The 24031-nt window shown below is 37.9% G+C and overlaps 1 protein-coding gene across 4 annotated transcripts in view; it reads left to right on the top strand.

Annotated features, from left to right (window-relative positions):
• LOC106879777 (biotin--protein ligase) overlaps positions 1-24031 on the top strand; it is a 55261-nt gene that overhangs the window by 29813 nt on the left and 1417 nt on the right. For all 4 annotated transcript variants that reach the window (XM_014929480.3, XM_014929481.3, XM_014929478.3 and 1 more), the window contains one exon: positions 22530-22755. In XM_014929480.3, coding sequence (XP_014784966.1) covers positions 22530-22755 — 226 coding nt within the window. The remainder of the gene's footprint in view (positions 1-22529; positions 22756-24031) is intronic.

Raw genomic sequence — 24031 nt, 5'->3', positions numbered from 1 at the left:
TTTTCTGAAGAGATGAACAGGTCGAGGCGACAATGTAGTTAGAGTCATCATCATCATTATTATCATTTTTGAATGTCTGTTTTACATGTTGTTCCTACACACACAATACATTCACATAGTCATGCAATGGTGTGCAGAAGAGATTATTAGTCAGACCACAAAATGGAGTAATGCATCAATACATCTAGATGTATTATGAGATCCATTGATTTATACGTAATATGGAGAGGATAAAACTGGAGAAAATTCTAGCCAGACGGTAATTAATAAAACAAGCCAAAACAACAGTCAATGTCAATTTTTAGATAAGTACACAGATGATAATGATGGTGGTTATAAATGAAATGAAGTTGAAAGGAAACAAAATGACATGTATGTATGGGTATATATCTGTGCATATATACATATGCATACACACACCTGTATATCTATATGTGTATATATGTAGGTTTGTATGTATTACAATTTATTCAATTTCTTTTCCTTTATGAATTTGAAAAACAAACAAATAATGGCAAAGTATATTCATGTTTTTTTATTCAATGATCTCTTGCAATTGTGTTTCATTCTTCTTCAAGCGGTAATTGTTGTCTCGTATTTGTAAAGATGATGATATATCTCTTCTGTTGGTTCAGTTCAAAATGAAAATGTTATTTATGTGTTCAGATATAGAGATTAGACTGGTTGAGTGTAGAAATGCACAGAGTAGAACAAAACTTGATAATGGAGAATGTAGTTTAATATTGTTTTATTTGTTTCTTTCTTCAAAATAATGCCATTTATTATAGGAAATTGCAGAGAAATTGTTTTCTAAATTACATTTATTGTTGTGCTACGTTTTGAAAGGAAAAAATTATTTTGAAATCATTAAGTGATATTGAACTTTTCGTTGATGCAACACTTACCATAATGTGATGTGTAGTATATTTTACACACACACACTCACATACTCACTCTCTCTCTCTCTCTCTCTCATGCATGTGAATGTGTGTGTGAACTAAGAGGTGATTAAGGTGTTAGAAGACAAACATTAGAGTTCAAATGCATCTGGTCTCAACACATTAATTAGTTAAGCAACATGGCACACAATTGTTTCCGTTTTGCATTTTGAACTGGAATTTGATTTGGAATTTCTATAATTACAGCTGGAATATCAAAATATTGCAGACATTCCAACTTTTGTGACCACTGATAAATGCTATAAAAATATTGATTTCTAACATTGACATAAGGCATAAATTTTGAACCAGGAATCAAGCAAATTGCTAATTTATTAGATCTCAGAAGCATGAAATCTAAAATTCACTTTGGTGGGATCTAAAATCCAGATGTAACAACAACCTGACTAAATACCATAAAAAGATATTTTGTTTGAGCCTCAATTGATTCAGTCGTTCATAAGCATTTGTAAAATGTATTCATAAAGACGCAGTCACAGGCTCAAAAACATGTATATGTGCTTTTAGCTTCAGCTTTGCAATATGTATTGTGACATATTGTCAATTAAAACTGAAAGTAGAGAAACTTCGACTTTGTCATTGTAACACTCATGTATGACATGCATGATGTAATGGAAAAACTTGAGTAGAGGGAAAGAAATAAGCTGTGTCTAATGAATTTGCAATTCTAATTTCTCAGACTAAAAGAGTTCAAGTCAGTAGGAAAAATGGCTTGGCATCGAAATTATTGATTGATATTTGCAGAAAATGCATTTCTATTGCTGATCTGCTCTAATGATATACTGTATGAAAGAATGTTATAATTTGCTGGTTTCCAAAATGATGAAGGAAATCAAGGAAAATATGAGCAGTAAAAACAATCCTGAGAATGTTAAAAGTCACAAATGAGAGGAAACAAGATCAAAACAAAACGGACACAAGCTGCATTGTGTCTCTTCATAGCAGCATAAAAAGAGAGTTGTTAGAATGAGGGGAACAGTGATGACATTACAAGGATTTGTAAAAAGGGCACCGGTCAATAGTTTCCATTATATATGGCAGATATCCAGTTCCTAAACTTGAATAAATTGATGCACAGAATTCTGGCTACAGACATAAAATACCCACATTATGTATATGTCTTTTCTGCACTGTGCCATTTTGGATTCTATAAAGAAATTATCAAACTTTTATAAGACTAAGCTATCTTTTCATTATTTGTATTATTTTCTAAGATCAAAATCTACCAGAGATAATAGTTTCTATCCGATTACTTCAGATGTGTTGGGAGGAGATAATACAAGGCAACAAACAGACCTCCACAGTCATAGCAACACTTAACATTGATGAATTATTTTTTAGTTTGTAGTGCACAATATAATTCCAGCTGGAGATATCTTTACCAGCCAAGTGTGATATTCTGGGATGAGCTTTGGGTTTTATTGACAGGGAGTTGGGAACTTAGGCTGGCCAACTGAGATCTAAGACTGACCAGCTGAGAGCTTTGAATGTGGTTCAGCATTGGTGACAATTACAGGATATGAATTATTGACTTGTAGTTGTCTCCTCCATTAAACCATTCACTCAACATGGTCTTCCTTACCTCAAGTCAACAAATCTACTTATAGTTTTTCTACTTTCACTCAAAATCGTTTTAATCATTTCATTTTATATACCTTTCCAGTTGGAGAATTAAGACATTGACAACAGAATGTTCAGTTAGGTTAGATTTATGTAACTTTCAGTAATAACAATACCAACAGGTGTTCACTTGAAATGGTAAGCGCTGTGAAAAGCCGAATTTCAAATTGGAAGAGTTGTATAAAGAGCCAGCTGTTGTGCACTTTAATAGGTTCAGAAGGCATAAAATAGACATCAAAAATGAACATTTCTAAATCTCATTTATAATTTCCCTTTAACAAAGAATAATTAACATAAACATTATCCTGACATACTTCTCTATAAGTTTTTATTTAATTCCATAACACTTATATTTCTATGTTGATTTTAGAATACTATTCAGAGTTGAACAAACACCTGTCTCTCTTTTCCAATAAGATGTTTTCAATGTTCTTAGTGGTATTAATGAAACCAACACACAAATCAGATTTACACAAATTAAATATCATCACCATCATCATTAAGTGACCGTTTTCTATGCTGCAATGGTTTGGATGGTTTGACAGGAGATGGCAAGACAAAAAGCTGCACCCTGGTTCTATTGTCTGTTTTGGCATAATTTCTACAGCTGGATGCCCTTCCTAATGCCAAGCACTTTATAGAGTGTACTGGGGACTTTTTACTGGAACCATCACCAGTACCTTTTGCATTGCACCAGAACCAGTGCATTTTATGTAGCACCAACATCAGTGTTACTTACTTGAAACCAGTGATTTTTATGTGGGACTGTCACCAATGCTTTCTATGCAGCACCAATGCTCTTTACATGGCACCAGCACCAATGCTTTTTATGTGAGTCACCAGTGCTGTGTAGTCTGCTTAATTTCTGTAGTTTTTTCTATAGAAATATTTCCAAGAAAGGAGTTTGTAGTTTTCTTATCACTTTTAAAATGCAAACAATAAATCCTTTTTCATAGACTGCAAATTGTGTACAGCTTTCGTATGTAATCACATTTTGTTTATGTTTGAGAGACAATTTTACTAAGAAATGTTTCCATTTGATTTTTTTAATGCCAAAAAAAATATCAAAGTGCATAATTTCTTCCCTACTGTCCGCATCCTTTCAGACATATTTATACCTGTTCTATTTCTCCCTTGTTTCTTCAATATTCAGTTGCCCTTAAGTATGTTATTGTTGGTTCTTTACATAGTACCAGATGAGATTTGAACCAAGGATCTTTTATTCTAAACTTTGAGTTAGTAGTCTAGCAGGTAAATTGTTTCTAAACCAACACCTTATCCACTAGACCACTAATTCACGCAGTGGTGGTCATATCTCTCCTTGGTTTAGAAGTTATGGTAATCTAGTCACCTTCTATGTACATATTCATGAATAAAACTCCTGACGCTGCTTATTGGAGATCAAACTGATTGAAACAGGGCAGACTTAAAAAACAATTCATTTGTAAAAGTAATCGAAAAATGTCATTTTCTTGCAACTTATAGAAATTTATTTATTTTCTTGTACAATAACTGTGAAGAGATGCTGCAACTTTGTGGCCAAGTTTCTGAGCTGTTGGGCTTTTCTCTTTTTCCTATCAATTTTCATCAGATCAGTGGTGTATGGAGAACAGATAAGCCTGATGTAATATATTGGTAGGCTTAATGCATGTATGTTTGTTCTGTTCTTCTACATTTAACAGCTGTCGTTTCAAGTGTATAATTTTCGTACTTCTACCTTTGTCCTTAGATATAAAACATTTTAATATATTTACATTGATATTATTTTCCCATTATTGGTTTATCTTCTTGCTCGCTATTGCTGAATGTGTTCGTTATATCAGACAAGACTAAGGCTAGGAAACTATATTTATAAACTTTGAGTGGTAAAAGCATATAATTCTAGTTACCTCAGTCTACTTAACTGATAAACAGGTTCACTGCTTACTTCACTTTCAACAGATTTTGAAGGCATTTAGCTGGTCATTAAAGTGAACAGCTTAAATATATAATAAAACATATGAAAATATTCATTTTTCATAGTTGCAGGAGTGGCTTTATAGGCACGGGAGTGGCTGTGTGATAAGAAGCTTACTTCCCAACCACATGGTTCTGTGTTCAGTCCCACTGTGTGGCACCTTGGGCAAGTGTCTTCTACCAAAGCCTCAGGCCAACCAAAGCTCTGGGAGTGTGGATGTGGTAGACAGAAACTGAAAGAAGCCTGTCATATATATATATATATATATATATAGAGAGAGAGAGAGAGAGAGAGAGAGGTGCATGTATTTGTGTGTCTGTGCTTGTCCTCCCACCAACACTTGACAGCCGATGTTGGTGCGTTTATGTCCTCGTAACTTAGCGGTTCGGCAAAAGAGACCGATAGAATAAGTACTAGGCTTACAAAGAATAAGTCCTGGGGTCGATTTGCTCGACTAAAGGCGGTGCTCCAGCATGGCCACTGTCAAATGACTGAAACAAGTAAAAGAATAAAAGAAAACCTCCTAACATTCAAACATTGATCTGAAAAAGTTGAAGAAAAGGAAAAAAAAAAAAATAAGAGAAAGAAATAGAAAAGTTGCCAGACTTTAATTGTCAAGGAAAATGTATGCTATTACGTTCTGTATATTAAGTCAGGTAACTGTGGAACTGGTTGACTTTAGCTTCATGAGGAATGTAGAAGATAAAAATCAATCACTATTGCCAACATTATTAGTTCCAGTCAGTGCTACGAATTTCAAATGGACAGATTAACGCTTATGATTATAGCTTCTTTTTGCATCACTCTCTAGTCTTATTTTTTAATGATTTCCATCTCCAATTATTCATGTTAAATACAGATCAATGATAATTAGCCACCAACCTAAATCCATTTCTATGATGATAATTTTTTTTTATTCTGTAACCTTCGTCCGTACAGTAGGTTGTGAATGGCTCAGTCTTGCATCATCATGTGATAGCTTAATTTTGAATACCTATAGGTGTGCACACACACATCATCTTCATTCTCATCATCATCATTCTCATCATCGTTAAACATCCATGTTCCATGCTGGCATGAGTTGGATGGTTCGACAGTAGTTGACATGGCCAGGAGCTGCACCAGGTTCCATTCGCTCTTTGGCATGGTTTCTACAGCTGGATGCCATTCCTAATGCCATTCCTAATGCCAATCACTTTATCAAGTGTGCTGAGAGCATTTTCCATGGCACCAGCTCTAGGGCTTATGTGGCACTAGCACCATAGCTTTTTATGTGGCACCAACACCAGTGTTTTTACATGGCACCAGCATCAGTGCTATTTATGTGGTTCCATCACTATGGCATTTTACATGGCACCAGCACCAGGGCTTTTTATATGGCACCAGTGCTTTTCATGTGGCACCAGCACCAGCGTTTTTCATGTGGCACCAGCACCAGGGCTTTACACACATTGTATTAATTTGTAAATGTTGGCGAGGTTGCATTGGTTGCTATCGTTTTCAGATCTCTGCACAAGAAGAATCTGGAAATCGTTATGTCATATCTTGGAAGTCTTTCCTAAAAATGTTCTTGTAACACATGAGAATGGCAGAACTAATATAACTAGGGTCTTCATTCTAGAAACACTGGCTTCTTTGCATTTTATTTTTTTTTTCACTGATGTTTACATCCATCACCATATGCATTATGGAAATATGTATACAGGCATATATAAATTCAATTGGTTTCTGCACAGTGTCTGTTTACCAAATTCCACTGACAAGGCATCAATTAATTTAAGTTTTATGGTATGAAGCACTTGCTCAATATGCCATACAGGACATTGAAACCAGAACTACATTGCTGCTAATTGAGCAGTCATGTCTGAACCCCATATTACATTGTCATTGGATTGAAATTAGATATTGAAGTAATTATTATTGCTTAACGAGTAACACAAATTCTGTAGTTGTGTAATGTAAATGTCTCATATTTCCAAAATGAAAATCTGCAAATCTACACACACGCACACACACACATTTGCGCTTGAGCAACCAGAATATCACTCTCCCTTTCCAAACAATCAAACACGTTCAGATGTACAATGTATCCATGTGGACAGACATAACAACAATCAATCAAGCACCGCCCTTGACATTTCCATCTCCTGTTTGAGAGAGATTTCTTCATCATCAGACAAAAGATTAAAAACCACCACAGAAGCCTGCCTCACTTTCTCACAAGAATATTTAATGCTTTTAGGAGTCAACTCCTTAATGCATTCATACACTTTTATAGTTCACCCATTTCTCTTTGGTTACAAATGGAGATATTGTTCGGTATTTCTTGCAGTTAATATGTGAGGAAGGATTTTGACTGCAAGAAAATTTTGAACATCTCCATTTGTAACTAAAGAAAAAAGAATGTCAGGTAGGGTTGAAGGTGGCAAGGTGGCAGTTTCATTAGCACATTAGTGACATTTTGCTCATCTCTATGTTCTGAGTTCAAATTCCATCGAGGCCAGCTTTGCCTTTCATCCCTTCAGGGTCGATAAAATAAGTACCAATTAAACACTGGGGTCAGTGTAATCAACTCCCTCCCTCCCCCAAACTTGCTGACCTTATGCCAAAGTTTGGAACCAATATGTTTGGTAGGATTTCTTTTTCATTTCTTTGCAAATAATTCTACAAAGTTCTTATGGTTCTCTCAGAATATCAGAAAGACATATTTCAAAGTGTGCATATCACTATAGTCTGCAGTGTGATTTTTTTCTGTTCAGTTTTCATTTAAAATTCTGTGGCAACTTATGCCTGTCTTTTCCAATTTAATCTTCACATGATTTCTTCTTATTTCTTTACAAGAACCTCAGCACTTAAAATACTCACTCTTAGAATATTGCAAATATACATACGTGGTCTGATCAATAAGTATCCAGATAGTTGCCATAGTAATGAAGCTGAAGCACGCAGAGTAAAGTCACCTGGCACAGATTGACTTTGAACACTGCTGTGCATGCACACTAAGTTTTAACATTCTAGCTCACCTCTACTGTTTACAGTAGTATTTGGAAGGAAGATGTGTAGCGTATTATAGTCACATTGACCATGACAGAGGAAGTTGAGCAGAGAAGCTGCATCAAATTTTGCCAAAAGCTTGGTGATACCTGTTCAGAGGCCTACGCAAAGTTTTCAAAAGGTTTTCATCATTCTGAACACAATCAAGGAGATCTTGTGCAACTGAAACCCGAGTTTCTTTTTGGTCAGCTGAAAGCAGTTTTGGCACAAATTTGGCAGACACACGTCTCATACCCAAATCTTCAGTGATAATGGACTGAACTGAACCGTAACTAATCTGCACATCCTCTCATAACTCACGGATCATGATTCAATGATTTCCCCTCACAGCTGCATGCACACCTGTGATGTGTTTCTCAGTTCTTCTGGTTGCAGGTCTCCTAAAACATTCATCAATATCAACATTTTTTCGGCCATTTTGAAAACATCTGAACCACTCATACACTTGTGTGCAGCTCACACATTCCTCTCCATACACTTTCTGCAACTTTGCATTGGCCTCTGAGCAGGTATCGCCATGACAACTTTCTCTGTCATGGTCAATGCAACGATTGCATGCTACACACCTTCCTTCCAAGCACTGCTGTAAACAGCAGAAATGAGCTAGAATGTCAAAACTTAGTGCACATGCACGGCAGAGTGCAAGATCAATCTTTGCCAAGTGGCTTCACTCTGCATGCTTTAGCTTCATTACTATGGCAACAGTCTAGATATTTATTGATCAGACCTCACATGTGCATACACAAATGCACACTTGTGTAATGGGTTCTGAAATTATCTTTACATTGCATGCTAATTGCAAATAAATATTGTTGTCATATTAGTGATATTGTTTGTCTGCAACATTCCTTGGAAACATATTTGGTAATTGTGATGTTCATGTTGAGAGAACGAGAAGAAATATTACCTTGCTTGAAACTAGGTGAGGGTCTGGTGGCAGGAAGAGAGTCAGGTCATAGGAAATGTGCCTCCAAGAAATTCATCTGACCAATGCAGACCAAGAAAAGTAGACATTAAAATGATGATGTACACGTGCGTATGTATGTATGTGTGTGTGTGTACATACATATATATGTGTGTATGTATATATAAATATATATTGCAAAAAAGTCAAAATAGAAAATGCTAAAATAATTTTATAAAAAACATTTCAGTACCAGTTTCGGTCATTGAGACTTTTTCAACTGTAAGTATAGAAAACAATTAAATTTTGGAAAAATTAAAAGAAAAGTTTTTTAAAAGAATATTTGCATAGTATTCAAATACAAGGGGCATTTTCCTGTCTCTGTCTCTCTTGTTTACTCTTGTGGGTTCGAGGTCATTGTGGGGTACAAACATAAAGATACACACACACACATTGAGTATGTAAGTTAAAAAGTATGGTGAATCCTTATATTGTGGAGAGGATACACACAAGGTAAAGGAACTGGTCTGCCAGTTCCAGTGGTGTGTTGGAGACTGGAAGGATTGAGTTTCGAGCAATTTGTGCAAGTGTTTTGGGTTGTTTTTTTTTTTGTTTTTTTTTTTTGATTGTCAGAACAAAAAGGTCATTTTTGAGTTGTTGACAGATTCCTGCAATTCTTCTGGTGAAAGAGCTGGTAAGGCATTGCCATTGAAATAGTGCAGTCCAGTGACACGGGAGCCATTGGTCAGTCATTATGACCAAAGTCCGGACTGATTGTAGAATCCACCATTGAAACAATACTTGATTTCTAGACTAGGATTGTTAAGAGAATTTCATTGAGCAAGGGTGCAAGGTACAGGGAGGGCAAGGCTGGAACAAGTACACATCCCTACTTTAAGTAAATAGGTAATCAAAAAAAATCTTCTGACATGTTTTTATGTGCTGGTGCCACATAAAAAGCACCTAGTACACTCTGTAAAGTGGTTGGTGTTAGGAAAGGGGTCCAGCTGTAGAAACCATGCCACATCAGACGATGGGACTTTATATGGCTCCTGGCCTTGGAAGCCCCTGTCAAACCAGGTGATGGTGATGATGATGATATATATGAAGGATTATAATTCAAGTTTGTGTCTTCATGAAGCACTTGTGCAAATTCTAGCTACCAGTTGTTTGTATGTAGATATTTTATGTTTAAGGAGAAAACCATGCAAACAAATTGAAATTCCTTGTCAAGTATATTAATCACAGAATATGTATATATATCAAAACAAAGACTAGAATTTATAATATTATGTTTGATTCTGTAGTTACAACATGGGAAATAGATTTAATGAACATAAATATTAATTAATAATATGAAGAGAATGAATTCATAATGCAATAATATATGTGCATACATTATTGTTTAGTCTCAAAGGTAATACCTTTAACATTTGAGATATCACCTTGTATGTAATTTACAAAATTCATCAGGACTAGAAAGAGAAGCATGGAGGAAAGAGATGTATAAAAAGAGATAGATGTAGGCATATGTTAGTGAGAGGCGAGGAGCAAATGTAAAGATTTAAAGTGTTTATCATACATATTCATATATCTTTCTGGTTATACAAACATTTTTTTCCAATCTTTATTCATAAGCTTATGATGCAATGTACATGACATTATTTCAAAATTTATTTCAATGCATTTCATTAAAAAAAAAGTTTTTAAAATTATTATAATTATATATATATATATATATATATATATATATATATATATGTATGCATTATTTACATTTGATGGATATTTGTCCTCATCTTGTTTGTTGTTAACACAACATTTCGGCTGATATACCCTCCAGCATTCATCAGGTGTCTTGGGGAAATTTCGAACCTGGGTTCTCATTCCTAAGGTATTTTTTGATGTTATTATTATTATTATTATTATTATTATTATTGCTCAGGTCACTGCTTGGAATCAAACTCGGAATCTTGGGGTTAGTAGCCCACGCTCTTAACCACTACGCCATATGCCCATCAAATGTAAATAATGTACATAATTCCTCATCTCTTAAATATAGAACTGTATTATATATATATACATATATATATATATATATATATATATATATATATATATATATATATGTTTAGAGAGCTCTTACCCCTGCTGGCGACAAAGGGACTCTCACTCAGAGTAAAAGGCAGACTGTATGACGCATGCGTACGAACAGCCATGCTACATGGCAGTGAAACATGGGCTGTAACTGCTGAGGACATACGTAAGCTCGCAAGGAATGAAGCCAGTATGCTCCATTGGATGTGTAATGTCAATGTGAATACCCGTCAGAGTGTAAGTATCTTGAGAGAAAAGCTGAACATTAGAAGCATCAGTTGTGGCGTGCAAGAGAGACGATTGCGCTGGTATGGACATGTGGTGAGAATGGATGAGGATAGCTGCGTGAAAAATTGCCACACCCTAACAGTTGAGGGAACCCGTGGAAGAGGTAGGCCCAGGAAGACCTGGGCTGAGGTGGTGAGGCAAGACCTTCGTACATTGGACCTCACCGAGGTGATGACTACTGACCGAGACCTTTGGAAATGTGCTGTGCGTGAGAAGACCCGGCAAGCCAAGTAAGATCGTTGCCAGTGCCCCTGGACTGGTTCTTGTGCGGGTGGCACATGAGATGCACCATTTTGAGCGTGACCGTTGCCAGTACCGCCTGACTGGCTCCTGTAGGATTTTCGAGCGAGATCGTTGCCAGTGCCCCTGGACTGGCTTGTGCGGGTGGCACATAAAAGACACCATTTCGAGCGTGGCCGTTTTCGTGCGGGTGACACGTAAAAGCACCCACTACACTCTCTGAGTGGTTGGCGTTAGGAAGGGCATCCAGCTGTAGAAACTCTGCCAAATCAGACTGGAGCCTGGTGTTGCCATCCGGTTTCACCAGTCCTCAGTCAAATCGTCCAACCCATGCTAGCATGGAAAGCGGACGTTAAACGATGATGATGATGATGATGATGATATATATATATAAACTGTCTTTGAAGACTCATACTGTCGTTGAATGCTCGAAATGAGGAGTAGACAGACAGCCGACAACTGATGAAGGGTCCTTTCTCTGTGTTTACTTGTCCTGTTTTCCATTTTTCCATTTCTCGTTGTTTACATATTTAACTTGTTTGTTTACTTATTTCATGTTATTTGCACCATTGGTGATGTCCTGTACCTATATATGCATGTATATATATATATTATATATACATACATACATATGTATATATATATATTTATATATATATATATTTATATATATATATATATGTATTACTGTAAATATATAGAAACATAACTAGAAATCTATATAACCATCATCATCATCATTGAATGTCCTTTTGCTGTGCTGGTATGAGTTGGATGGCTTGATGGGAACTGGCAAGCAAGAGAGCTGCACCAGGTTCCAAGTCTCGTTGGACTTGGTTCCAATGGCTGGGTGCCTTTCGTAATGCCAACCACTTTACTGAGTGCATTGGGTGTCTTTACATGGCATCAGTATGGATACTTTGTATATGGCACTGACGCAGCTGTATTTTATGTGGCCCAGTATGTGCGCCTATCATATGGCCCAAAACTGGTGCCCTTTACATAGCACCAGCACAGGTACTTTTTATGTGGCAGCCCACCTAGTGGGTGAGGTGGCATTTTTCAAAAGTTAAAACAGTGTGAGGAGCACATTGTGATCAGCGATGTGTAGCATCACTGGTCACAGTGGTTAATGCAGTGATGTATGTATGTATAATTTAAACAAAAATGAGCCAAGAGAAATGATTGAAAGTGGTCAGTTGCAAGTATTTGAATAACATAGACAAATACAAGTTTGTCGAATAACATGGAACATAAATTTTGATTTCATTTTTTGTACTTGGTTTGCAAGATGTGAACTTGTGTGTTGAAACAAATCTTGTGTTGAGAGGGTCATTATGCCAATAATAATAACACATGGATTGGTTCAGTTTCACTTCTCTATTGTTAGTCAGTTGGTTAAATTGGTCATTGACTAACAATGGAGAAGTGATAGTGAACCAGTGCATGCGTTATTATTGGTGTAATTACCCTCCCAAGACACAACAAAATAATTCTTGATTTATTAATATTATTTTTGCTGCTAGAGGATGCATCACGATTACCAAATAACAACATACTTGTATTTGTTTACATGACTGAGTAATTTTTTTTAGATCATTTTTGTTTAAATTATGCCAATTGCTTTGGCCTTAAGCGTTTTCTACTCTTTATTATTTTTTATAAGTTTAACTTCTTTTGCGACAGAAGATAAGGCTCACCGATTGTTGTGCTAATGAGAGCTATGGGGCCAGAAGCATGGTCATAATTGTCTTTTTCTCTCTGGACACTAAGCCTGTCCTTTTCCTTAATGGCATGTCACCTTTGGAGAAATTCTTGATTCTTGAGATTATCTTGCCTTCTCAAGTGGAGCTGGCCTTAATTACCACACAGGGGGACTGAACCTAAAACCATATGGCTGGAAGGCTAACTTCTTACCACATAGCCACACCTGCTGAGAACCCCTTCGGTTATGACTGACCATGGGATTGCACCTTGAAAGCTACCCTCTCGGGCACAAGTCCAAGCAAGATTGTTCATGGAAGGCCAGCAGTCGCCCATGCATACTAGCCTCCCCTCTCCACGCCACCAGTGTTGTCCAAGGGAAAGGTAAAGGCCGATACAGCTTGGCACCAGTGACATCGCAACTCATTTCTACGGCTGAGTGAACTGGAGCAACGTGAAGTAAAGTGTCTTGCTCAAGAAGACAACACGCAGCCCGGTCCGGGATTCGAACTCACAACCTCCCTATCGTAAGCTCAACGCTCTAACCACTGAGCCATGTGCCTTCACAGCTACACCTACATACACACATTCTATATATATATATATATATGTATACACACACACACTCACACACACACACACACACACACACACACACATACACACACACACACACATACACACACACAGAGGCATATTTTTTCTGCCTGCCAACTAAGGTTAGTAAATAGCAGTGGATTGAAATACTATTTTCTCCCAAAGATTTAGCATTTCAAAGTAATTATGTAAGCTTCTATATAAAGATTGCTACACAGCATTCAAGTAGTGAAACTAGGATAAAGATTAAGTAATTTATTGTATTATAAAGAGTTTAACTAAATCTGTTTTTCACTAGTCTCACACACAGACGTGTGTGTGTGTGTGTGTGTGTATTTCATTATAAAATTCCTGAGATGTAAAGTATAGTGGACTGAGTAAGAAAAGGGTGAATAGCCATTAGTTCGAAATTGTTAGTTATAAATGTAATTAATAATCTTAGCAATATATTCATAATTGTCTTGGCTTCCTTTTTTTCCCCACTTCATCCCTCTCATAAACACACATAATACATATATACAGATGGCTAAACAGTGTGAAGCATATATATATATATATATATATATATATATATATATATGATGATGATGATGATGATGATGATGATGATGATGATGATGATGAGCAGATTAGTGTTATCTGTGTTTGCTGGAGTTAATTAAGAAAATGTGTGTGGGTGTGCAATGTGAGAAGGAATATTGAACGTTGTAGTCTTTACCATTCCATGGTGGAATAATTTCTGTCTGAAACATTAGATTTTTCCCTCACTTCATGGCAGATGTAACAAATCTTACTTTGTATATGTTATTTCTAGCTTTTGAAGGCTGAATTTATTTATAGTCTATCTATGATTTATTTGAGTTACTTTCATATTTGTTTTCTCCCACACACAGATTCATCTTTCATATTTTCCTGTGAAGCTCTAGTTTCCATAAAGTTAATAGATTGTTTGCTTATCTTTTTACAGCATCTTTCTTTTATCTATTTCTTCCTTGCTTTTGTTCATTGAACCACTTTTTATTGTCTCCTGATCTTTGCCAATCTTATTCTTGTTATAAGGAATTCCCTGTCTCTCTGCATGAAAGATAACTTAAATAAAGCATGAAATGTATTTCTTTTCATAAATTTGTCAAAGAATGGATGAAGAAGAATCTTCTCTCTGCACTGGCTGGTCCTTCAACATTTATGAAGTTTATGAAGTTCATGCTATCTTTAGCTTGAGATCCTGTAAGTCAATGTTTGCAGGAAATGTATGAACAAGGCAAATGTTCTTCTAGACATATACAATAAGAAAGTTGAAATAGAAAGAGTTAAGATGGGTATATCAAGTGCATTTTGGCATGGGTATAGGGGACACAGTTTGGTTTCCACAAGGAGCAGAGACGATTGTGTTTGAGTTTGAAGAGAGAATGGATACATTAGCTCAATATTCCATAGAAGTAGTTGATAGTTTTTTGTTACCTAGGTGATCGAATCATCTGCAGAGGAGGGTGCTGAAAAGCATAATCACAAGGATAAGAACAGGGTAAAAAAAAAAATTTGAGTTGTTACCTCTGTTGGCAATAAAAGGGATTGTCTTTGTAATGAAGGTTAAGTTGTATAATGCTTAAAGTGAGCTCGTTCCCTCATCGTCATCATTTAATGTCCACTTTCCATGCTGGCAATGAACTGGACAGTTTGACTGAAGACTGATAAGCCATTGAGGAAGAGGTTGCACCAGGTCATGATCTGATTTGGCAAGGTTCCTACAGATGGATGCCCTTCCTAATGCCAAGAGAGTGGTGGGTGCTTTTTATGTGCCACTAGCACAGGTGCCAATGACCTGACAATGGCATCAGCCATGACCATGATCTCACCTGTCTAGACAGCTCTATACAAGCATGGTATATCACCAACGGTCTTGGTTACTTGTCATTGCCTCCATGAAGCCCAATGCTCAAACGGTGCTTTTTACATGCCACTAGCACAGATGCCAGTCAGATGGAGCTGGCATCAGCCATGACAATGATGTCACTTGGTTCAACACGTCTTCGCAACATATCGCCCAATGATTGGAGAGCACTTTCAACAAGCCAGTTACATGACACTGGCTACGATCTGACTTGGCTTGACCAGTCTTCTCAAGCATGGCCTGTTTACAAAGGTCTAAGATCGTGCTTCACCACCTTGTCCTGGGTCTTCCTGGGTCTACCTCTTCCGCAGGTTCCCTTCACCATTACAGTGTGATGCTTCTTCACACAGCTGTCCTCATCCATATGCACCACATGACCATACCAGCGCATTCGTCTCTCTTGCACACCACATCTGATACTTCTAATATGGTGTTCCACTGGATTTATAATGTTAGTGAGCTTGAATTATGAGGAACAGTTGGGCTGAAAGAAAAACTTGTTTTGGTGTGCAAGGGAGAATATTGGAGTGGTATGAACCTGTCATGTTTTTGGAAGAGGATAGCTGAGTCAGGAAGTGTCAGGAGATCCAAGATGAAGGAGGTTGTGGGAAATGGAAAACCAAAGAAGATTTAGGTGAACTGGTGAGAACTGATCTCAGTACACTGAATTTTACAAAGTAGGTGACAAATTGTAAGATATTGTGTTGGAAATTACTCATCCAACCCATGCAAGCACAGAAAAAATGAAAATGATGAAATTTGCAAGATGGAGTTACCTGACTGAATAACCCCCGGTGCTTGTTTGGTGCTTATTTCGTTGACCCTGGATGGCTGATTGGCAGACGAAATACCGATAAGTACCAATTACTCACTGGGTCGATGTAATCAACTCATCCCTTCCCTAGAAATTTCAGGCCTTGTGCCTATAGTAGAAAGGATTATTATTATTATTATTATTATTATTGTTCAGTAGTTTTATTTTTATAACGTGCTTTCACTTCACTACCGAGCGCAGCTCTGTGCGCCTTGGGTATGTGCTGTGGTTTGCTGTGGTGCTCTTATGGTTACTGTATTGAAAGTGTTTTGCGTAGGATGTGTGCAGTGCCCAGTAGTGCAATTTTCTGTATGTTATATATATTTGTAAGTCCTGGTGTTTTTGTTATGTATTTGTCTGAATATTTTTTTATTATACCTAAGGCACCTACTATGATAGGAATTGTTTCTGTTTTTAAATTCCACATTCGAGTTATCTCTATTTCCAGGTCTTTGTATTTTGAAAGTTTTTCCATTTCTTTTAGAGAAACGTTGTCATCTGCTGGTATTGATACATCAATTAGAAAGCATTTTTTTTCTTCATGATCTTTGACAACTATATCTGGTCTATTTGCCTTAATTTCTCTATCTGTGTGTATTGGCATATCCCAGAGTATGGTTGCTTTCTCGTTTTCTGTGACCTTTTCTGGCGTGTGTTTATACCATCTTTTTTCTGTTGTTATTCCATAGTGTTTTGTGGCTATTTGTATTAGTTTTCCTTGCTTCTGGAGTAGGTATTTTTGCAGTTTATTATTATTATTATTATGATTATTATTATTATCATTATTATTATTATTATTATTATTATTATTATCTGCCGTATGTCGACCCAACAGAGGGACCAGCTATCTGAGTTGACAGTACCAGGGTAGATAAAGCAATTAAGAGTATGAAGACAGGGAAAGCCCCCGGCCGATCAGGAATCACTGCAGAGATGCTCAAAATATCTGGCAGTGTTGGCTACAGCCTAGTCACCCATATTACGAACCAGGTGATACACGAAGGAGTCATACCCAATGACTGGTGTAGCAGCACCATAGTCAACTGCTACAAAGGTAAAGGTGATGCTTTAGACACTAATAATTACAGAGGCATCAAGCTGTTAGATCAGGTTATGAAAGTTACGGAGAGGGTCATAGCCCAACTAATTAGGGAGCAACTCAATTAAGATGAGATGCAGTTTGGGTTCGTGCCAGGTAAAAGCACCACTGATGCCATATTTCTAGTAAGACAGCTGCAGGAGAAATATCTAGCCAAGGATAAACCTCTGTACCTGGCCTTCGTTGACATGGAGAAAGCCTTTGACAGGGTCCCCCGATCCCTTATCTGGTGGTCAATGAGGAAACTTGGGATCGAAGAATGGTTAGTGAGAGCTGTGCGAGCCATGTACAGAGATGCTGTCAGTAAGGTGAAGGTTGGAAATGAGTACAGTAATGAATTCCGGGTAGAGGTAGGGGTCCACCAAGGTTCCGTCCTCAGCCCCCTCCTATTTATCATAGTCCTCCAGGCGATCACAGAGGAATTCAAGACAGGTTGCCCCTGGGAGCTCCTCTATGCTGATGACCTTGCAATAATTGCGCAGTCACTATCAGAACTAGAGGAGAAGTTTAAGGTGTGGAAGCAAGGACTAGAATCGAAGGGCCTTAGAGTCAACCTAGCAAAAACCAAAATCCTAATAAGTAGGAAGGTAGATAAAACACAAAAACCCCTTCAGGTAGATGGCCCTGCTCAGTATGCAGTAAAGGAGTAGGTAGTAACTTTATAAGATGTACCCAGTGCAAGCTATGGACACATAAGAGGTGCAGCAATATCAAAGGCAGATTAACTACAAAGTTAGTTTTTGTATGTGGCAGATATTCAGGTGCAATAAACACTGTAAACAAACAGGAAACAACTTCTATCTCATTCCAGGGAGAAAAACTAGAGGTAGTTGATAGCTTCCGCTATCTGGGTGACCAAGTTAGTAGTGGGGGTGGGTGCGCTGAAAGTGTAACTGCTAGAATAAGAATAGCCTGGGCCAAGTTTAGAGAGCTCTTACCTCTGCTGGCAACAAAGGGACTCTCACTCAGGGAAAAAGGCAGACTGTATGACGCATGTGTACGAACAGCCATGCTACATGGCAGTGAAACATGGGCTGTGACTGCTGAGGACATGCGTAAGCTCACAAGGAATGAAACCAGTATGCTCCGCTGGATGTGTAATGTAAATGTGCATACCCGTCAGAGTGTAAGTATCTTGGGAGAAAAGCTGAACATAAGAAGCGTCAGTAGTGGTGTGCAAGAGAGACAATTGCACTGGTTTGGACATGTGGTGAGAATGAATGAGGATAGCTGCGTGAAAAAGTGCCACTCCCTAACAGTTGAGGGAACCCGTGGAAGAGGTAGGCCCAGGAAGACCTGGGCTGAGGTGGTGAAGCAAGACCTTCGAACATTGGGCCTCACCGAGGCGATGACTACTGACCGAGACCTTTGGAAATGTGCTGTGCGTGAGAAGACCCGGCAAGCCAAGTGAGATCATTGCCAGTGCTCCTGGACTGGCTCTTGTGCGGGTGGCACATAAGATGTACCATCCTGAGCGTGACCGTTGCCAGTACCGCCTGACTGGCCTTGTAGGATTTTCGAGCGAGATCGTTGCCAGTGCCCCTGGACTGGCTCTTGTGCAGGTGGCACATAAAAGACACCATTTCGAGCGTGGCCGTTTTCGTGCGGGTGACACGTAAAAGCACCCACTACACTCTCTGAGTGATTGGCGTTAGGAAGGGCATCCAGCTGTAGAAACTCTGCCAAATTAGATTGGAGCCTGGTGTAGCCATCCGGTTGCACCAGTCCTCAGTCAAATCGTCCAACCCATGCTAGCATGGAAAGCGGACGTTAAACGATGATGATGATGATGATGATGATTATAAAACAATGATAATGCGGACAACAAAGCCAAAGAAATGTTTTAGCTTGCTTGATATCTTTATCATGATTGTTAGAATATTGTGACATACTTAACAAGTCATCCTTGACACCTTTCGAGATTACATACCCAAGCTTTCAATACTCACCTTAATGATACCAATTAAAATATATCAAAGAAATTTGTAAAAACTTAGCTTTGTCTTGATTTTATTAATTGAATCCACACTTCTGTAAATGCTATTCGTCTTAACTTTTAATATTCCTCTGTTCTCCAAAGCTCAGCTATAAAATTATTCTCTATCAGTCATTTTTGTCTCTTTTATAACTTGTGTCTGCTGATATGTAATTCTTATCTTCAAATTCTTCCAAAGTTTCAAGCATTAGTTCTGTAATCCACTGAATATCCAGCTTCAGAAAATGAATCCTCGACAACTACAACAGGATTTTAAATATTCTGATCATCTGATATCATTTGTTTGCAATAAAGCAATTGTAATCAACTGCTGTAGTTATTGTTGTTGCTTGTTATATTGGCAGAATGCCACAAATTACGTGGGAGGGATAAAGTGAATTGAATCAACTTCCAATAAACAACAGATTGTTGAATTTGTTTTAGTATACAGTATACTTGAAAATTATTTCAAAGCAAAGCTTATATGTGTGCGTGTGTCTTTATGCAAATTCACCAATGCTGTTACCATTTATTGTCTTATACAGTTATTGTGTTATTATCAAAACTTCAAACCAGATAAGGAATATTTTTTGTCTGTAGACCAATCACTATGAATGGAGAGAACATGTGACATGTAATTTCATATAACAGAATGAATCTGAGATTGAAGAAGGAATGAAATTCAACCCCTCTAGGTATCATAATCACATGTTCAATATGGTGGTTGAAACCCCAAATTCTTTTAAAACAAGTCCACGCAAAAGTTGTTGCATGGCTCTGGTCATATTTCTATTTTTTTTTACTTGTTTTAGTCATTAGACTACGCTCATCCTGGGGCAGTGCTTTGAAGAAATTTTAATCGAATGAATCAACCCCAGTACTTTTTTTTTAAAGCCTGGTATTTATTCTATCAGTCTCTTTTGCCAAACCACTAAGTTACAGGGATATAAACATACCAACATCAGTTGTCAAGTGAGGGACAAACACAAATAGATATGTATATATTCAGTTTCCTTTTGCCAAATCCACTCGCAAGGTTTTGGTTCGCCTGATACAGTACGTGCCAGAGGATAGAACTGAACTGAGAACCATGGGGATAGGAAGCAAACTTCTTACCACACAGTCATGCCTGTGCCTATATATTAGAAAGCACTCAGCCCATTGTAGAGTGGTTGGTGTTAGGAAGGGCACCCAGCCATAAATACCATGCAAAAACACACTCAGAAGCATGACCAGCTCCTGTGAAACTGTCTAATCCAAACCAGCAGAGAAGTAGGATGTTAAACGATGATGATGATGATATATATATATATATATATAGGCACAGGTGTAGCTGTGTGGTTAGAAGCCTGCTTCCCAACCACATTGTTCCAGGTTCAGTTCCACTGTGTGACACCTTGGACGAGTGTCTTCTACTATAGTTTCAGGCCGACCAAAGCCTTGTGAGTGGATTGCGTAGACGGAAACTGAAAGAAGCCTGTCATGTGTATGTATGTATATATATATATATATATGTGTGTGTTTTTGTCTGTCTGCACTTGTCCCCACTCCCCATAATTTAGCAGTTCAGCAAAAGAGACCAATAGAATAAGTACTAGGCTTACAAAGAATAAGTCCTGGAGTTGAATTGTTCAACTAAAGACGGTGCTCCAGCATGGCCACAATCAAATGACTGAAAGAAATGAAAGAGTAAAAGAAGGAATAAAAGAATATGTATATATATATATACATATATATATATGTGTGTGTGTGTGTGTGTGTGTGTGTGTGTGTGTGTGTGTGTGTGTGTGTGTATTATCAGTTACCATCCATTGTCTATGCTGACATGAGTTGGATGGCTTGACCAGCACTGGTAAGCTGGATGGCTGCACCACACTCCAGTCTGATTCGGCCTGGTTTTCTACAGCTGGATGCCCTTCCTGACGTCAATCACTCAGCAGAGTGTAATGGGCACTTTTATGTGCCACTGGTATGGGTACCATTTGTGTGATTTTACTTGGCTTGCTTCTTCTCAAGCATATAATGCCAAAGGTCTCAGTCATTGCCTCCATGGGGCCCAACACACAAAAAGAACTCAGCCACTTTGCCTCCATGGGGCCCAATGCTCAAAAGGGACTTGGCCACTTTGCCTCTGTGAGGTCCAATGCTCCAACGGTGCTCTTTACGAGCCACTGGCATGGGTGCCAGTTACATGACACTAATATCAGCCAGGATGATTTCACTTGGCTTGATGGGTCTTCTCAAGCACAACATGTTACCAAAGGTCTTGGTCATTACTCATTGCCACTGTGGGGCTCAACATTTGAAGATCATGCTTCACCACTTTGTCCTATGTCTTCCTGGGTTTACCTCCTTCACAGGTTCCCTCCACAGTTAGAGATTGGCACTTTTTTTACACAATTGTCCTTGTCCATATACATCACATGACCATATCAGTGCAGTCATCTCTCTTGCACACATCTGATGCCTCTTATGCCTAATGTTTCTCTTAAGATGTTGAACATCACTGACATTGCATGTATGTATGTATCTATATATATACATTACATACATTCACATGCATATCATGATCTATATATATGTGTGTGTGTGTGTGTGTGTGTGTTGCCAGTACCGCCAGACTGGCCCTCGTGCCGATGGCACATAGAAGCACCCACTACACTCTCGGAGTGGTGGGCGTTAGGAAGGGCATCCAGCTGTAGAAACTCTGCCAAATCAGATTGGAGCCTGGTGTAGCCATTTGGTTTCACCAGTCCTCAGTCAAATCATCCAACCCATGCTAGCATGGAAAGCGGACGTTAAACGACAATGATGATGATGATGATGACATATATATGCATATACACGTGTATATGTATGCATGTGTGTGTATGTAGGCATATTCGTGTATGTGACACTCATTTGTGACTTCTTGTTCTAGTGTCACATGATAATTATGAGTGTCACTGTTATACAAATGTGTCATTTCCAGCCTTCCACAAAAGCATGTCTGGCTATGAGGAAGACATTACTTTGCTTCAAAACAAATGAGGGTTGGCAACAGGAAGGGCATCCAACAGTAAAAGAAATCTCTTCAATGAATTCCATCTAATTCTTGCAAGCATGAAAAAGTTAAAGTGATGATGATGATGATGATGATGATGATGATGATGATGATGATGATGATGGTGGTGGTGGTGGTGGTGGTGGTGGTGGTGGTGGTGGTGGTGGTGGTGGTGGTGGTGGTGGTGGTGGTGGTGTGTGTGTGTGTGTGTGTGTACATGCGTGCACACATGCATATTTTGCATTTGTATGAATATATATTTTGTTGTTTTCTTTCCTTTCTTGAAGGAGCTGGACTGAATGTTAGCAATCACAATCCAACAATGTGCATAAATGATCTCATCAAACTAGAAAACAAAATGAGGATATTAAATGAAATGGATGTTCTTCCTGAATTATCCAAGGAGAAAATTATAAGCAGGACAATTACTACATTTGAACAGATTATGGCCAAATTTAACAGTAAGGGACCTGGAGATTTTGAAAACTTACTTTACAAATACTGGATACACAGGTAATATGCTAAACTCTGTTTATATTCTGTAATATAATAAATACAATCTATCATGTACAGAAATTCATTATTTAACACCTGTTTTCCAAACTGGGGTGGGATGTCCAGTTTGGCTGGAGGTGGCAGGCTGCAGAATTGCACTAGGCCCCAATTGTCTGTTTTTGTATAGTTTCTATGACTGGAGGCCTTTCTTAATGCCAACCACTTTACAAAATGTACTGGGTGCTTTTTACATGACACTAGCTCAGGTGTTTTTTGATGTGGTACCAGCACAAGTGCTTTTTATGCGACACCATCGTAGGTGGTTTTTATGTGACACCAGCATAGGTGCTTTTTATGAGGCAGCTTGTAATAGAATACAGCTCAAATGCTTCAGGGCCAATATTATTATCTAGTGGCTCATTATAATGTAGAAGCTGCAGTATAATATTTGGCTTTGCATGGCAACAGTGTTTGAAGGTCTGCATGTTTGTTCATTAATGTACTTCGTTATAGGCATACAATTGATAATGCCATCGACAAAAGCAAAATAACATGAATGTCAGATTTAATGAAACATATAAATCAGAAACTCTGTGTGCTTGAAAGTATTAGGATATTTCTCAATATTTCTTGGGAATAAGTACTGTAGTACTCAAGAATGTTGGTAGTTTGGCAGCACTCCAAGCATTTCAACTATTCAAATTGCATTGATATAGCCAAGATTACTTCCATTTAATATTCAAAAGCCATGTTCTTTTGCAGTGTAACTCTTTGTGTTTGTCTGGCTTCCTCTCTCTCTCCTTCTGTGTGTGTGTGTGTGTGTGTGTGTGTGTGTGTGTTGAATGCTTGATGCTCTGAGGGTGTATTCAATATATAAATCGTCAGCACTGACTGTGTGACTAGAATCCTTTGAGATTGGCACAAGTTCAAAGAGTTTTTCATAGTATCCGTAGTTAATGGTTCCATGCAAAGGTTAGATTACATTTAATTTGTTTTCTTATCAAGCAGAGTGAACAAAATGACAGCTATTGAATTTATAATAAATTGTTCATGCTCAATGGCCATGATTTTCAGCAAAAATCTCCAGCTTGATCTGTCCTCATAGAAAATATCCCAATTAGTGGAAACCATCTCCTAAAGAAAGCACGACTGTGTATTATAATACAAAAGACAGTGAATTATATTTCAGTTCTATCTGGTATCTAGAGACCCCATACTGTCAGAATAGGAACCTATAAGTGAAAAGATCAAGAATATAGTCTGGAGAGGTCAGTTCTGCTGACTATTACAAGCA

The sequence above is a fragment of the Octopus bimaculoides genome, chromosome 2 (genome assembly GCF_046866305.1).
Source record: "Octopus bimaculoides isolate indiv1 chromosome 2, ASM4686630v1, whole genome shotgun sequence".
In the NCBI taxonomy this organism is placed as follows: domain Eukaryota; kingdom Metazoa; phylum Mollusca; class Cephalopoda; order Octopoda; family Octopodidae; genus Octopus; species Octopus bimaculoides.
The sequence above is the reverse complement of the archived record's forward strand: the minus strand, read 5'-3'. Positions and strand labels throughout refer to the sequence as shown.